A 17,253-nucleotide genomic window follows, 5' to 3' on the forward strand; every position below is an offset into this window, starting at 1 on the left:
CATTCTGTCAATTGTCTGTAAATTGTATGTAAATTTCTATGTGATGGTGTCAAATTTTAATGTAACGTTCAATCCACTGTAAATCATAGTATTAAGGTATTAAGGTATCTGAATTGGTTAAGGTATGTGTGAATTTGTATATGAACATGTACTTAAATGGGAATGTATGTGTGAATTTGTATATGATGGAGTTGTATTGTTAAGCTAGTTTTAAGTTTACTTCATTATCATATTACTGTAAGTGACTGCTGCCACTGGGATATTTCCTAATTGTGATGTATTTTGTTAACAATAATATTGCTAGATATTTTTCATCTGGTTTACTGCCACTCATATCAGACAGCCTCCCAGTTAAACTCATCAGGACGGAGCTCGATAGCTGCAGTCGCTTAAGTGCGGCCAGTATCCAGTATTCAGGAGATAGTAGGTTCGAACCCCACTGTCGGCAGCCCTGAAAATGGTTTTCCGTGGTTTCCCATTTTCACACCAGGCAAATGCTGGGGCTGTACCTTAATTAAGGCCACGGCCGCTTCCTTCCCACTCCTAGCCCTTTCCTGTCGCATCGTCGCCGTAAGACCTATCTGTGTCGGTGCAACGTAAAACAACTGGGGAAAAAAAAAAAAAAAAAAAAACTCATCAGGATGGGTAAATCCTGTTCCAGTTCATGATTGGAATTCTTGGACTAGTCAGAAATCAAACCTGGGCCTCTGAGTAAGAGGCGCACATACCACCCCTACCCTGAGGTTTGGCTGTGTTGTGTTAAACATTTGAAAGTTCCAGGTCATATGTTTGTTTATTGAAAGTGTGTTTTAATAAAGATTGGAATGTTCCACAACTTGTGTATTTTCAGTGAAAGATGTATTTACTCTCTGTTTACACACTCTTTAACAGGTATAAAAGGTGAGAACAGAACTCGAATGTCAGTATGCATCTTAGCGCAGTTATGCACACTTTCAATTGTGCATTTGTGTGGCATTACGACATGATAAACTTATGTACTTTCGTGTGTAATAAAATGTAGTGCTAGATACTGTATTGAGGTGTGTCAACGTTGTATCCAGTTACTAATGTTTATTTAACCCAAATATATCAACAGGCTGAAGGTCCATCATTGGGTTCATTTTGTTGTTTGTATGAAAGATTAATAAAAATTACAGACACTAAAAGATGTGGATGTTATTCTTTTTACAAACAGGTCTACATCATATAACATTTAATCCTCAATGAATTCATTAAAGTCTCATTCTTTTGAATATAAATAAAATGCCCTAGCCTAAGAAATAAAAATATCTGCCTGGAAGTTGATGAACTTTCCTTGAACTAGCTTTTAAATATTTGATTTTAGTCTAGATGCACTCTAAAATATAACAACAAACAATTTCAAATAACAACTTAGCACATTTTTTGGGTATATAAATAAAAAGCTGTGAAATTTGAAGACGTAATTACTGAACGATTGCTTCACATGCAAAAATTTGTTTTGGAAAATGATAAAAACACACATCAATAGATCAGGAACAGCACACAATAATAAACTGTGGTATGAAATATTTAACAAATATTAAACCTAGTAGTAAGCTCACCTTCAGAGTCTGAGCACACCTTTGAAATACCCGGATCCCATAAGAGGTGCTCATACGAAGGTTCCCGGTTCGCTTTCTCACGATCCGGGTTCCACTGTGGCACAGTACATTGGAAGGCAGGCCCCACATTTATATGAGGAGTAGTATCCGATTCTATTGTAGAATTGCTACCTGAGTTAGGCCCTTGCTGACTCTCATCAGAGCTAGATTCACCACCACTGCCATCTGAAACAAAGATTTTCAATATTCCAAATTTTATCATCCTCGACTTCCTAAAGGAATGTCAATCAATCAATAAATCAATCAATCAATCAATCAATCAATCAATGATGATCTGCATTTAGGGCTGTCGTGCAGGTGGCAGATTCCCTATCAGTTGTTTACCTAGTGTTTCCCTAAATCATTTCAAAGGAGTTGGAAATTTACTTGAATATCTCTCTTGGTAAATTATTCCAATCTCTAGTTTCCCTTCTGACCACAGATTTCATACCATCTCTTTACTGGTCAACCAATATCTCTTTTTCCAGTCAAAAGATATTCTAGGGCAAGCTTCAGGATTATGTTGACATCCATCCATAGAACATTTTTTTTTTTTCATATTGACCCTGTTTTGGTAAGTTCTTGTCATTCAATGAAAATATATTTAGTTGCTGTCTTATTTATTCACTTCACTTTTTAACTTTTAGGGAGTATCATTTCACTGATATTCCTATAAATGGATATCTGCCCCAAGTACAGTATGTCCTCTTGAATTCCAACTTGATCTTCTTATTATGATCTTTCCTACTTTGAAAAACTTTGTTAAAGCTTGTTAGTCCACTAATATAATTCCACACTATCTCTCTGCAGATACCACAGAACTACTAGGTAGCTTCTGAATTTACTGTTGAAGTATTCTCCTATGACTGTGATTGTGTTATAGAGAGGATTTAAACTATATTAGGCTACAATATTGAGAAAAGTAATTTCCATCTTCAGAACCGCCGGCAGTGGGGTTCGAACCCACTATCTCTCGAATGCAAGCTCACAGCTGTGTGCTCCTAACTGCATGGCCAACTTGCTTGGTTGATAATTTTTCTAAGCTGTCTTTCTCAGGTTGCATACTGTTTTCAGAGAATTTTTCTTTCTTTACAAATTGATGATGATTTGATTCTGTGCGTATAGTAATGAACTCATTGGTGCAAAATACTGTCCAGGTGTGTGTGCAGTACATTGTTTGCCAGCACCACATTTCAAAAGAATCTATTTACTTCAGGTCTGTTACATGAAGAGTCCAAGTCTTGGTCCTATGGAGGGAAACCATAAATACCAGATTGTAAATAATTCACATCTTCAGTGATAATGCTATATTTGTTTTATGTCGCACCAACACAGATAGGTCTTATGGTGACGATGAGATAGGAAAGGCTTAGAAATGGGAAGGAAGCGTTCGTGGCCTTAAGGTACAGCCTGGTGTGAAAATGGGAAACCATGGAGAAACCATCTTCAGGGCTGCCGATAGTGAGGTTCGAACCCACTATCTCCCAGATGCAAGCTCACAGCTGCGCACCCCTAACCGCACGACCAACTTGCCCGGTCAGTGATAATGAGGCAGAGAGATCCTTCCACAAATAAGCCAAATTCATCATAACAGTTTTGGCCATGACAGTTCTTCTCTTAATTTCAGGAAACAACTATCTAAATTGGAAATTACTGAAACAAATACACTCACCAGATTTTCAGAATGTCAATAAGGACACTCATAAAAATATGTTCTGAGGTGGTTTTGTAAGCACTGACTTGTAAAAACTATGTTTAAATCAAGTCAATAGTTTTATTTTATAATACCGGTATGTTAAAAATGAAGAACTTTGAAGGTATGTCTAGAAATTTTAAAAGTTTAAGACAATCACTCACATTTTTTGGTTCCAATACATTCTTTATTTAAGCTCCTGCTTTATTTCTACGACAGGCCAATTTATTTATTATACTGGAATTATCACACAACAATGGCTAGACGAGCTTCACATTGTTATCAAAACAGTTTTAACTAAGATAGTGTTTTAGCACATTTTACCACATTGCAATTTTATTAGGTATAAGTGATAGTTCTACACAACTATTTGCTTTAACAAAAAATAAAAATGTTGCAAACATTGGGCTACGAAGACTTGGAGGTAGTGAGATGAACTGCTGGACTAAGCTGTAAGAAGACTCTACTGCACTTTTATGTTGGGCTTTAGATGCCTGTTGCTTTAAATTAGATTCACCACCATGTGCGGCGGAAAACTCACGATTTAGTATGTTACAGTGAGCTTTAAAACTGTTAATCTTCACAGATGATCACTACGAATACATTTTCTGTCTTGCATTGCATATAGAGCCAAAAATTAGCCAGCACAGACATCTTCAAGGAATTGGAAATTACCTTAGAAATGCTATACAATACATTGGTTCTAGACTTGCCAGAAGTATTTCAAGTTATGACTAAAGTTTGTGTTTCAAAATGCAGGAGTTGCCATTATGTACCTTCCTCTATTATACTAGGACACTGGTGGTGAGACCAGTTGGTGTGGATGTAGGGTTATATGGAGCTTATTATATTAAAGACATTGGTGGCACCACCAGAAACTGGTGTCGGCTGGTTGAAGAACCCAGCAACTGCTCAGGACACCAACGGTGTCTTGGGAAACACGCTGGGCATTGCTTCAATTGTAGCCTATTTTACTAGGACAATATCTTGACTTGTTTTTCATCCACTCATAGTTCTTTTTCTCATTACTAATGTTACACACTTTTTAATCCACATTACTGACTGTCTCGCTACACTGCCCAGCACAGTGTTTCATTTTAACAGTCAGCAAGTCTAAAATTGTCAACCAAGAACGACTATCTGATGAGAGGACTTTGTACTTCAATATGTTTTTTAATTCATTAATCATGATCATTGTCATTTCACTTCATCAAGATTTTAAATTTGTTTTGTGTTGTGTAATAATTGTTCTGCTACTGAAGATGGCCTTGAGAATAGGCTGGATATATAGACACTGTTCCATCTAACAGATGATTTTATTTGTATTGATAAGGAGGATTTTATAAATACTTTTTATTTGTAAAGTGAAATGGGTTCATGATGGCTGGGGGAAATATTATGAAGAAGAGTAGCGCTGTGCAGAAGATGAAAGAGTTTGCTGATTTAATTGATAAGCAAGTGAGTGCAGAGGTCTTAACCCTTTCAAGTCTCAATAAATGGCCACATTGTTGGCTGTGGAATCAGATTTAATTTGCCTGCCAGTAGTTCGAGTGTACCTGTCACACTAAAACATGCATAAAATTCTAACTAATGAAGATAATTCACTCAAATTTCACAGTCTTGGCATTGAATGTTATGGCTCACCCATTCTTCATTCCTTGAAAGACTGCTTGCTGCGGTACATGTGTTTCACTGTAATCTATCAGCTTCATTGTCCGTATTGATAATTTAAGCACACAAGTATGAAGGATGAGTTTTCCACCTAATCAATACTTTATTTTACAAAATGTTTAGAATAATTTACATTTATTTACATTTATTTATTTAAATTTATATTATTTACATGTTATGTACATTTAGAATTATTTAATGTAAATAATCCTAAACATTTTGTAAAACAAAGTATTGATTAGGTGGAAAACTCATCCTTCATACTTGTGTACATGTGTTTCATTGGAAATAATTTCAAAAAGAATGGATCATGTACTCTAAGCACATCAGAATTTCAACAGTGGGAGGACTGTAAATTTCTTGTTAGTATTTCTGAAACACCACTGTATCCACGAAATGGATATGTATATCAGGATTAATGTTTTTGCTCTCCAATATCCAATCGCTAGGGTTCTTTTGTGTCACCGGCTGCATGGGTTTGGAAGGACCTTGCGCGGCATTTTCACTCTCACTTTCTTCAATACTCTTCGCACTCGAATAACTTTCACTGTTGCTATCACTACCCTAGAACTCGGATTCATTTTCCAAAACGTAATTATTGCCATAATCGCCATCTAAAACAATGTCTATAAGCGCATTCAAACTCTCGTCATTATCACGATGCTGGTTCTACTGCATAATGGATACTGAATACCAATGAAAATAAACTGTTGATCAACAATTCGAGTGTCACACAGAAATACAGGCAGCATTGTTTAACAACAGTACACGTCCCTAGTTCCTTGCAGTCTGTATTGTGAGATCTTACATTAAAAAGGGAATCTAATATACGAAGATAAGCGAGACAATGCATCATTGCGAGCTGAGCTCATCATTTGATCCGTGTGCAAAAATACCGGGTGCGACCATAGCTTGTCAAATGATGCGAATGGGTTAACAGACCAAGTTGAAAAATAACCAGTAATCTGGAACAGTACAACCAAAGAGTACAGTGAGAGAAATACCAAAATGGAACAAAATTATGGTGCACTTCTTATTTAAGGACAAAGATGTTGCTGACAAGAATATTTTAGGTATGTTTAACTTCATAATAACTAAACAACTTCGCAAACAACATCATGACTTGAGAGCAGCAAATTTCAATTCTCAACAAATTTCTATATATTTTTATGACTGGTGTTTCATTTAGAAATCAATAAAATGAAGTTACAAACAGAACTAGCAAAAGTAGGTCCTCACTTGTTGATGACATATTTTAAAATGGATCTAAGCATTATTTCTGGTGGCGGTACAGGTGATGCCGAAGGTATAGCCAATGCAAAAGTACACTAGACATGGATATCGCCACCAGTGTCCTAATATAATAGGGGACTTAGATTCTTCAGACTGTCAACACTAATTTATGACTAAATAAAATTTAGAAAATACTTGAAACAGGAAACTTTCAGCAACAGATTACATGTACCTAAAAAAGGAACAACTTAATTAGAATTACATATTTCGTTCTTGAAAGAAAATCATCGGATTCTATCAAATCACACTTTTATTTTCATTTTTTAAATTTTGAATTAATATTATTAAGAAGTGTAAAACCATTTATGTTAAAACCTGTGTCCACTCTTCTAATAAATGATAAAATGTCGTAACTTATATTAACGAAGTACAACCTATGTGGTTCTTCTCTGATCACTTGTCCACCTTGGAGTGCAATATTGTGCAGTAAGCCGTCACTGGTCTTGTGCCAGCAGACTTGCTTATCGTAACTCTCCATTACATCACATTCAGGTGACGTCATCACCCTTCGTGGAATTGTAATTGTAGTCTGTTATTTTCATTCACTATAATATGATATGTCTTCTGGTATAGGCTAGAGCAATTTTGTTACTTTCATTGATCTCTCTCTGTCTCATCCTTGGCTTTGACAATATGAAAGTGACTGAGGTATGAGCGATGCTAGTAATGCCATTCCTTATGCAACCAGTCCCTGCTATGAATGGTGTGAAACTATTGCACGTAGGGTCGGTTGGTGCATGCATTTCAGTGGGCTTGGCAGACTGATATGTAATATCAACTTCTGGCTCAGTGAGGAAAGCAACGGGAAACTACCTCACTCCTCATTTCCCTAGTACGCCTCTTCAGTGATGCCTAGGCCATCTACGACAGCTGATGGCGGAGCTGTTGAGGATCCAACCAGCCTTCGGGCTGATGACTAAACATACATACATACATACATACATACATACATACATACATACATACATACATACATACATACATACGTACATACATACATACATAATATGATTAAGGGGTAATTTAATGAGCATTAGTGAACTAATAATTACAGTTATCCATCATTATTATGCCATACTTTGTTTGGAGCATTCTGTTGGCACAACAAAAAGATTGGCATTAAATAGAGGTGACTATTTTAAAATAGCAATTTGAATAACTTAATTATCTACTGTATTGTATAAGGATTTTCTAGAATAGTATTATTGAAAATGTAATTTTAAAATGTCTGTAGTTTGATTTAGACAGATGTTACATACTCCAGAACTTCCTCTTCTCAGAGGCCGGTGACCTAGATGTCAGGCCCCTTTAAACAACAACATCAACAACAACAACAACAACCACCACCACCACCACCACCACCATTTCCCCTGCTTATAGCTGTCCCCCACAACAATGAAAAATGATTTGCAATGTTCTGCTGACTAATGGCATACTGACTGTTCTCACTTTTCTTTCACACATAAATGGTTTGTTTATTCATCGTAGAAACTTATGCGTACAGGACAGACAGATAGGCAGAAATGAAGTTTGAAACAGGTCAAGGTGTGCTACTGTTAAGCTCTTTATCCTCGTACTGTTTTGTCCAGGCTTCAAAAGCTTTTCTGGGAAACAGTCCATTATGGTAAGCATCAAGGAAATTCCCATCTATGGCCAGATGAGCAAGTACGGTAAATCCTGGGCACCATGCCAATCAAAACAATGAGCCACAGGTAATGAGGGTTGGCAATACACTCAACCTGCTCACATTCCTAAAGAATCAAGTAAGAGCCATGTTTTCATTCAAAGAAAAGGATTCCGGGTTCCTGTCGGTAATTTTAAACCAGTGTTTGGTGATATATCGAGCACATTTATAACACTGTGTGGCACTGCTGTATCTGTGCCACCAATGGTGCATGGCAGTAGGTGGGGTGGCATCATATCGAGGTAGTTACTACATGTATCTTATTTCAATAATGAATATCCGTTTGTTGCTTGTAGTGGGCGATAACTGAGGGTGGCGGTTTATTGTTGTTGAATTGTTGTGCTTTCTTGTTATGTGCTTTAATTTATTATAGAGAAGCTTGGGAAATCTTTTAGGGTACATGTGGTCATTGAGGTTTTTTGTAATCTCATGCTCTGGTGATGTCATTAGCTTTTGTGTAACTGTGAGTGAAATAAATTATTATAAGGCGTGATCAAAAAGTTTCCATTTGAGGGTGTTGCTGCAGCGGACATGCAACATAGCGTGACTCCGATGCGGGTATATAAGCACAGACATGTAGGCAAAGGGATTAGTGTGGCAGTCGTGTCGTGCCGAGGTGCGTGTGTTAAGTGCGGCTACGTGAACTATAATATTTGAGATATACGTCAACTTCAATACGGAACCAAAATGAGAATAGTTACTTGTACGTGAACTATGGCGATATTATTACCAAATGCACCCAAATAGGACCAACGTGTTGTTATTCTCTTCTTGGCTGCCGAAGGAGAAACACCGGCGGACATCTATCGGAGAATGAAGACTGTGTATGGGGCAGCATGTCAGTCGAAAACCACCGTTGTGGAATGGTGCACCAAGTTCCGTGCATGTTACTTTTCGACACAAGAGGCTGGTTGATCTGGGAGGCCAGCCTCATCCATTATGGACAGCAACAACTCATGTGGGAGACAATCGAGCACGTGCCATATAGTCCTGAACTCTCCCCATACGATTATCACGCCTTCGGTCCCCACAGAAAGGCCTCGAAGGGTTGACGCTTCCTGTTAGACGGGGATGTGCAGCAGGCGGTTATGGGCTTCTTCATGCAGTAGGACACGGTGTTCTACCACACAGGGATCTTCAATCTGGTGTGTCGGTGGGATGAGTGTCACAATGCTCACGACGATTTTGCCTGACCGGCATCCCGATTCAGGACTGTACGGTCGTTGAACAGAAACTTTTTGATTACCACTTATAACAACAATATTAATAATAATAATAATAATAATAATAATAATAATAATAATAATAATAATAATAATAATAATAATAATAATGAAATGAAATGGCGTATGGCTTTTAGTGCCGGGAGTGTCCGAAGACATGTTCGGCTCGCCAGGTGCAGGTCTTTCGAGTTGACTCCCGTAGACGACCTGCGCGTCGTGATGTGGATGAAATTATGATGAAGACAACACATACACCCAGCCCCTGTGCCATTGGAATTAACCAATTAAGGGTAAAATCCCCGACCCGGCCGGGAATCGAACCTGGGACCCTCTGAACCGAAGGCCAGTACGCTGATCGTTCAGCCAACGAGTCGGACATAATAATAATAATAATAATAATAATAATAATAATAATAATAATAATAATAATAAACTATTAATACAATTCTGTAAAGGCCAATGACATCATTGGAACATGATATAACAGTAAGTTACAGTAAACAAGCCTGCTGGCACAACACCAGTGACAGCATATTGCACAATATTACACTCCTAGGTGGACCAGCGAGTAGAGAAGAATCACTTCATGAATGTAAGTTACAACATTTCATCAATTATTAGAAGAGTGGACATAAGTTTTTTAAAAATGGTTTTACACTCCCTAATAATATTAATCAATTCATCATTTAAAAATTAAAAATAAAAATGGTGATTTGATAGAACCTGATTATGATGCTTCAAGAATGAAACTTATCATTCTATTTTAATTAAGTTTTTTTCAGGTTGTGATTTTTTCTTTTTTCAGATATTCCCTAAATGTATTTAATCATGATTTAGTTTTGACAGACTGAAGAACCAAGCAGTTATAAATTAACTGCATCGAAAATGAAAAGAAATGGCTTCCACCATAACAAATAATGTACCTTCAGTAGTTACAAACAATACAGCACAGTATAACTTACATTTTTATCAGTATATCGGCAATAACATTAACATCATGTTTATGATGGAAGTCAACTCACAAATGGAGTAATTTTAATCTACACACCAGGTTTTTTATATATAGAAGACAAGAGATTACATCTCAAAAACAGTGATTTTAATTAGGTGTCAATAAAATGTTACCGGGACACCACTACAAGATTCTAATAAGCCACATGTTAAATAGTTTATTTAGAAATAGTGTTTTATTGTAACTGATGATTTTATGACTTAATTTCCACCGAAGATGACTAAAGTGGGTTGAAACATGTTTGGATAATGTAGATATATAATCTTTATAGATGTAATATATTATGATGTATTGAATTGGAGGATTATTTCATATTTAAATTGATGTAATTGAGAAGTGTAAGAACCAATTAATTTATTTGCAAAAAAAAAATGCAAAATCATTCCAAACGTTAAAGTGATTAACTAAAATAAATAAATATGATGGGAGAAAGACCATTTCAAAAATTCCAAGCCATCGTGTTTAGTCTCAGCTAGTGTTTTTAGCCACTTAATGCCTTTATGCTAAAGAAAAACACCAAAATGAAGTAACATATTCCTTCTCCTTGCAAACTTCTGTATTATTCCAGCCTCGAGTGAAAAAATTGGTGATTTCCTTAAGACTAACATTCTGTAAAGTAATTGTAATTGCAGTTTTGCTGATTACTTTTTGGAAAATGAATTTTTTATCATAATGGAGTAAAATATTTCTCAAGTAAATGTAATCAAGTCCAGTTATTTTTCTTGTACTCTTCCCATGACTGGTTATCTCATCATTGCGGAGAAACTTAGGGAAGCACTTTTACAATAAAATAACAAATAAAGGGAGAGTTTTCTGCTAAGTTGGCAGCAGAATACGGAACAGGAGTACAAATTGTCCATGATTTTAAGAAAATAAAATAAATGCATGTGAATTTTTTGTGGAAGGGTGACAGTAGAAGTGGACCTTCAAAACATAAAATTTTAAAAACATCTAAAGTTGAAATTTGTTATAACGACATCTGTTTCGGTTAGAACTCTTCCATAACGTAATGTTTTCTGTGGTATGGACATATTCCTCATAAGAAATGTGTTTTTCAGCCTCGCTTAATACAACAAATGTATATGCATCTACCTCACATATAACGTCATTTTCAACCTCAGTTTGGAATAAGGTTTTTTAAGAACCAAAGTATTTTAAAAAATATTTTGTTGAAATCTGGCAACCTGACTAATTCTTCCCTGTCCCTTTTCATCATAGACCTCGGGAATGCTGGCAGATTCCCCACCCCATTTTAACCTGCCCGAATTCTTACGGTATTAACGTTACCTGCGAGTGGGTCAGTTTTGACTGGAAGTTTCCTCTAAGTGTTTGCATTTTAATGCAGTATGACTACTAAAAGAAAAGTTTTACGTTGGAAGAAGAAGTTACACTGATTCACCAAATTGAGAATGGAATTAAAAAAACTGACGTGTGTCGTGAGTTTGACCTTGTTAAATCCATAGTCCAAATGATTTGGAAGAACAAGGATAAAACTGTTGCTGCATTTTAACAGAAAGGTTCAAAAATTTAGCGGCTACAAAAAACCTGAACGGAGCGACATAGATGAAGCCTAATTAGGTTTATGTTACTGTATTTTTCATTTTCCACCTCACTAGACTGATAATACGAATCTCTGTTACTATGACACTGGTTTATAACGATACAATTTTTCAGGTCCCTTGGAGGTTGTTATAACAGAGTTCTGCTGTATATATGAAGAGTTAGAGGTTGCAATCCTATAGTGGTTCAATCTAAGGGGGACATAAGGAGTTATAATCATTGGTACACTCTGTGCAGAGAAATCTAAACAGAACTAGATCATCCATTCATTAATTTTTTTGTTTTACGTGCATATTCTCCCCTTCATTAGTCCAAACAACTGGGAGTTATATATATAAATCCACATTAAAACTGATTTAAGACACTGTCAGTCATGTAATCTTAAAAAGACTTACTCAAATAAAGGGATGCCTTACTTTTACATGTGGAACTAGGCCATGTTGAGCTGGAGTGGGGTCCACTGGAAGATGACATCGTTGTCTGCCAGAAGAGCCCCTGACCATTCCTGGAAGGACTCAGCATTGGTGGTGGAGTGTAGAGTGGTGGTGGAGATGTAGAAGAATCTTCACTAGTGCGGGGTGTTCGCAGCCGGGACTGGTATGTTGGATGGGCATTTGGAAGGATATAAAGTGGCTCAGGTCGAGATTTCTTCCGTGTTGAGCGGATTGGACTAGCAGGTATGCTGCAAGAGGTGAGACATCATTTATAATTAGTTCTGCACTTTCCACAGTTGTATTTCTTAATAATAGAAAATACACTACACATACAGTGACTAGAGAATATGGCATTAGGTACTCGGTATACTGGAATTATTCACCAAAATATTGTTAATTTCAATGAAAATGGACTCTGCATTACTGCAGGAAAAAATGCTAGAAAAGTAGATTGTTAATTTTAATGAAGTGTATGTGAAATTTCTACACAGTTATGAAAAGAAAGAGCAGCATTTTTAAACAATATGGTCTATAATATTTTAGAATTCACAATTTAGCTATAAAGTCAAACTTCTTTTAATTTTTAAGTTCTTTTGATTTAGCATTTAGTAGAATATTGGTCAGAAATACATAATCTTCATTATGTTAAGTATAACTTAGAAATAATACAACTCAAAATTTATGTAATTTAAACCTTAGAGTGCCAAGGAGCATGACTGCACTCCTCCCAACTCTTGCTAACATTGCCAGGAGCACAACTGCACTTTTTCTTATTCAGCCTTACAACATGATCATAAAGCAGCTGGTATTCTTAACATACCTTCTATAAATAAGTGTGGCACTAAGAAGGTTAATCTCAAAATTCAATGTTCATTGTTATAACAACATTTAACTAGAGCAATAATGCAGATTTTTCCTTATGGTTATCTGACGGAAAGGTGCTGTCCTTTGACCTATTAGACCATAGTCACATTTTGACGTGTTACAACACTTTACTTATTTTACAAAAGGCCTTGTCAAGACAGTCTCATAAATCAAATGGAACTGACCTTTTTCTACTACTTGTTTAACATCGCAGTAACACATCGAAGGATTTCAGTGACGGAGGGATAGGATTGGAAGGTAGCGGCCGTGGCCTTAATAAAGGTACAACCCCATCATTTGCCTGGTATGAAAATGGGAAACCATGGATAACCATATTCAGAGCTGCCAGTGGTGGGATTCAAACTCACTATCTCCCGAATGCAAGCTCACAGCTTTGCGACCCTAACCATGCAGCCAACTCGCTTGGTGAACTAACCTCTTCTTTAATAGGTAGGGGCATGAATATTCACTAAGGAGTCCATTTTTCTGTCTATGATATCATGCCTCCAGTCCAATAGTTCAGAAAATAACAAACATCTTTCCATCTACTAAACATTAATATGGCAGAAGAAAGAGACGCTACCAGAGACTATGAAAAGAACAAGTAAAAATCTCATTCTATTCACACCTTTCCTTAATGTGGATATATTTTTATGCACAATCTGACAAGTTGACATAGTATGTGGATTTAAGAGCTACAATTTCATTAACTGTACGGCTGATGATATTTTAATATTTCTTAGTTTTACATTGGAATATTGTACTTCTAAAAGAAATGATGAGTTTCAGAGTACCAAAATTTATCATTTACTTTGCAACAAAAGGAAATTTTCAACTTAAAAAAAGTTTGCATTTTATTGCAAATTTATTGCAGACAGCATGCCACAAGTAAAGATAAAAAACTACGAAGGTACATTATCTTCAGTACTTCAAAAATATTTGTGTTAATTACAAGCACATTAAACTGAAAATAATAATAATAATAATGATGATGATGATGATAATAATGGCTTTAAAACTCACTAAATATTTTTGTTTAATGGTTCTAAAAGACAAAGATTATATGGTACTTATCACATTTTTATTCAGTAAAAGTTTCCAGTATCCTTCATTATGGTTTCTTACTCTACAAATATATTCTAAACTAGAAATTACCTGCAGCTTTGCTCGCGTGGATTTCGCAATTTGATCAAAGTAATCGTTCCTCGGCATTGTACTAAGACATTATCTGGAAATTCCTAAAGTATAAAAACTTGCCCAAAAAGTGAGTTTGATTTACCCCAGAAATTATTTGTAAACCATGATTGTGGTATTACCTTTTGGGGCTAGACGACCATGCAACAGGAAGTCTCTTCTCTCAAGTCGAAAAAATTAATACATGTGTCTTTATTTTTAAAAGGGATTCCAAATGCCTATTCCCACACCTGTAACATCTTCAGTTTTTGAGATATACATAAGTATCCCCATAAAAATAATTCAACCCTTTGATCAGTCCCTCCACCACCCCCACTCCCATTTAAGTGTATTTTCCGAAAACGAAAATAAATGTTCCTTTATTTTTAAAGGAGATTCCAAATACTAATTTTCACGTCTGTAACATCTTCAGATTTTAAGATATAAGTATCCTCATAAAAATAATTAATCTACTTTTCACTTCTTTTCACCCCCCCCCCCGTTAAGTGCCTTCTCCGAAAACAGCAAGGTACATGTTCCTGAATTTTTTTTTTTTTTTTTTTGCTAGGGGCTTTACGTCGCACCGACACAGATAGGTCTTATGGCGACGATGGGATAGGCCTAGGAGTTGGAAGGAAGCGGCCGTGGCCTTAATTAAGGTACAGCCCCAGCATTTGCCTGGTGTGAAAATGGGAAACCACGGAAAACCATCTTCAGGGCTGCCGATAGTGGGATTCGAACCTACTATCTCCCGGATGCAAGCTCACAGCCGCGTGCCTCTATGCGCACGGCCAACTCGCCCGGTCCTGAATTTTTAAAGGACATTCTAAATACCAAGTTTATTTTCTCTAACATGTTAAGTTTTGGACATATAATGTAGATATACCAGTACTCATTTTAAAATTCACCTACTTTTCCAATTCATTTCAGCCCCTTATCTGGATTTTCCAAGAACAAAAAATAAGTGTTTCATTACTTTTAAAGGAGATTCCATATACCAGTATCCATGTGTGTATGTCTGTAACACCTTCAGGTTTGAGATAAATGTATACGCATAAGGGAATTCAACTTCTTCTCATTCACTTCCTTCCACCACCCTCACGCCTACATGGACTTTCCAAAAACAAAAAATACGCGTTTCTTCATTTTGAAAGGAAATTCAAAATATCAACTTTTACATCTGTAACACCTTCAGTTTTTAAGATAAAGTATCCTCATAAACATAATTCAACTCCTTATTTACTTATTTTCAACCCCACACCCCTTACGTCGGTTTTAAGGGAAAAAAAATGTGTGTTTCTTTATTTTTAAAGGAGATTCCAAATACTAATTTTAACATCTGTAAAATCTTCATTTTTTGAGATACAGGTATCCTCATAAACGTACTTCAACACCATTTTCACCCCACCCCCCTTCCTACCCGTTAAGCAGATTCCCCCTCCCCAAAAGTGCGTGTTTCTTTACTTTTAAAGGAGATTCCAAATACCAATTTTCACGTCTTTAGAGAAAATAAACTTGGTATTTAGAATGTCCTTTAAAAATACAAGAACATGTACCTTTTTGTTTTCGGAGAGGGCACTTAACGGAAGGTGAAAAGAAGTGAAAAGCAGATTAATTATTTTTATGAGGATACTTATATCTTAAAAAACTGAAGATGTTACAGACATGAAAATTGGTATTTGGAATCTTCTTTAAAAATAACGGAACATGTATTTTTGTTTTCGGAAAATACACTTAAATGTGAGTGAGCGTGGGGGAGGGACTGATCAAGGGGTTGAATTATTTTTATGGGGATACTTATGTATATCTCAAAAACTGAAGATGTTACAGATGTGGGAATAGGCATTTGGAATCTCTTTTAAAAACAAAGGCACATGTATTAATTTTTTCGACTTGAGAGAAGAGACTTCCTGTTGCATGGTCGTCTAGCCCCAAAAGGTAATACCACAATCATGGTTGACAAATAATTTCTGGGGTAAATGAAATTCAATTTTTGGGCGAGTTTTTATACTTTAGGAATTTTCAGTATAATGTCTTAATACAATGCCAAGGAACGATTACTTTCATCAAATTGCGAAATCCATGCGAGCAAAGCCGCGGGTAATTGCTAGTATATATATAAATACATACATTCTCATACAAATAATTCAACTAATTTTTTCAATTCTTTCACCCCCCCCCCCCCCCCCCCGTTAGGTGTTTATCCTAAAACAAAAGAATATGTGTTTCCTTATTTTAAAGGAGATTCCAAATACCAATTTTCATTTCTGCAACATGTTCAGTTTTGAGATATACTGTAGATACGCTTATTTAAAAAATTCACCCCCTTTTTCAGTTCCCACTAAGTGGATTTTCCGAAAAAAATATTTACGGATCTTTATATTTACAGGAAATTCCAAATACCAGTTTTCAAATCTGTGATATGTTACATGTCTGAGATAATTTGCAGATATAGTCTTTTTAAAAATTCACCCCATTTGTCACTCCTGTTCACCCCCTATTCAACGGATTATCCGAAAACACAAAAATATCTGTTTCTTTATTTTCAAAGGAGATTCCAAATTTCTATTTTCATGTCTGTAACATCTCCAATTTTTGAGATATAAGTCCCCTCATAAAAGGTGTTCAACCCTTTTTGCCCCTATTTTCACCCCCCCTTAATGGGATTTTACGAAAACCAAAACACACGTGTTTCTTTATTTTTAAAGGAGATTCCAAATACCAACTTTTACGTCTGTAAAATTTTAAGATTTTGAGATATAGATATCCTCATTTTAAAAATTCACCCCCCTTTCCCCCCCCCCCCTCCCCATCCCTAGCGACGGCATATCCAAAAATCCTCCCTTAGCAAGCACTTACATGTTAATATGAATGTATCCCCACAATTTCACTTCTTTATGTCCAGTACTTTTGGCTGGGCGATTATGAATCAGTCAGTCAGGACAAGTTATTTTATATATATAGAAGACAGTTATTATGGTAAAAGAACAATACAATGTGCAAGTGAAATAAAATAATAATCAC

The 17,253-nt window shown here is 36.0% G+C and overlaps 1 protein-coding gene across 1 annotated transcript in view; it reads right to left on the reverse strand.

Annotated features, from left to right (window-relative positions):
- LOC136863454 (serine-rich adhesin for platelets) overlaps positions 1-17,253 on the reverse strand; it is a 253,575-nt gene that overhangs the window by 80,677 nt on the left and 155,645 nt on the right. Inside the window, exons 6-7 of the mRNA XM_067139861.2 lie at positions 12,175-12,440; positions 1,584-1,808 (exon numbers count right to left, since the gene is read on the reverse strand). Coding sequence (XP_066995962.2) covers positions 1,584-1,808; positions 12,175-12,440 — 491 coding nt within the window. The remainder of the gene's footprint in view (positions 1-1,583; positions 1,809-12,174; positions 12,441-17,253) is intronic.

This window comes from Anabrus simplex, chromosome 2, assembly GCF_040414725.1.
Source record: "Anabrus simplex isolate iqAnaSimp1 chromosome 2, ASM4041472v1, whole genome shotgun sequence".
Lineage (NCBI taxonomy): Eukaryota > Metazoa > Arthropoda > Insecta > Orthoptera > Tettigoniidae > Anabrus > Anabrus simplex.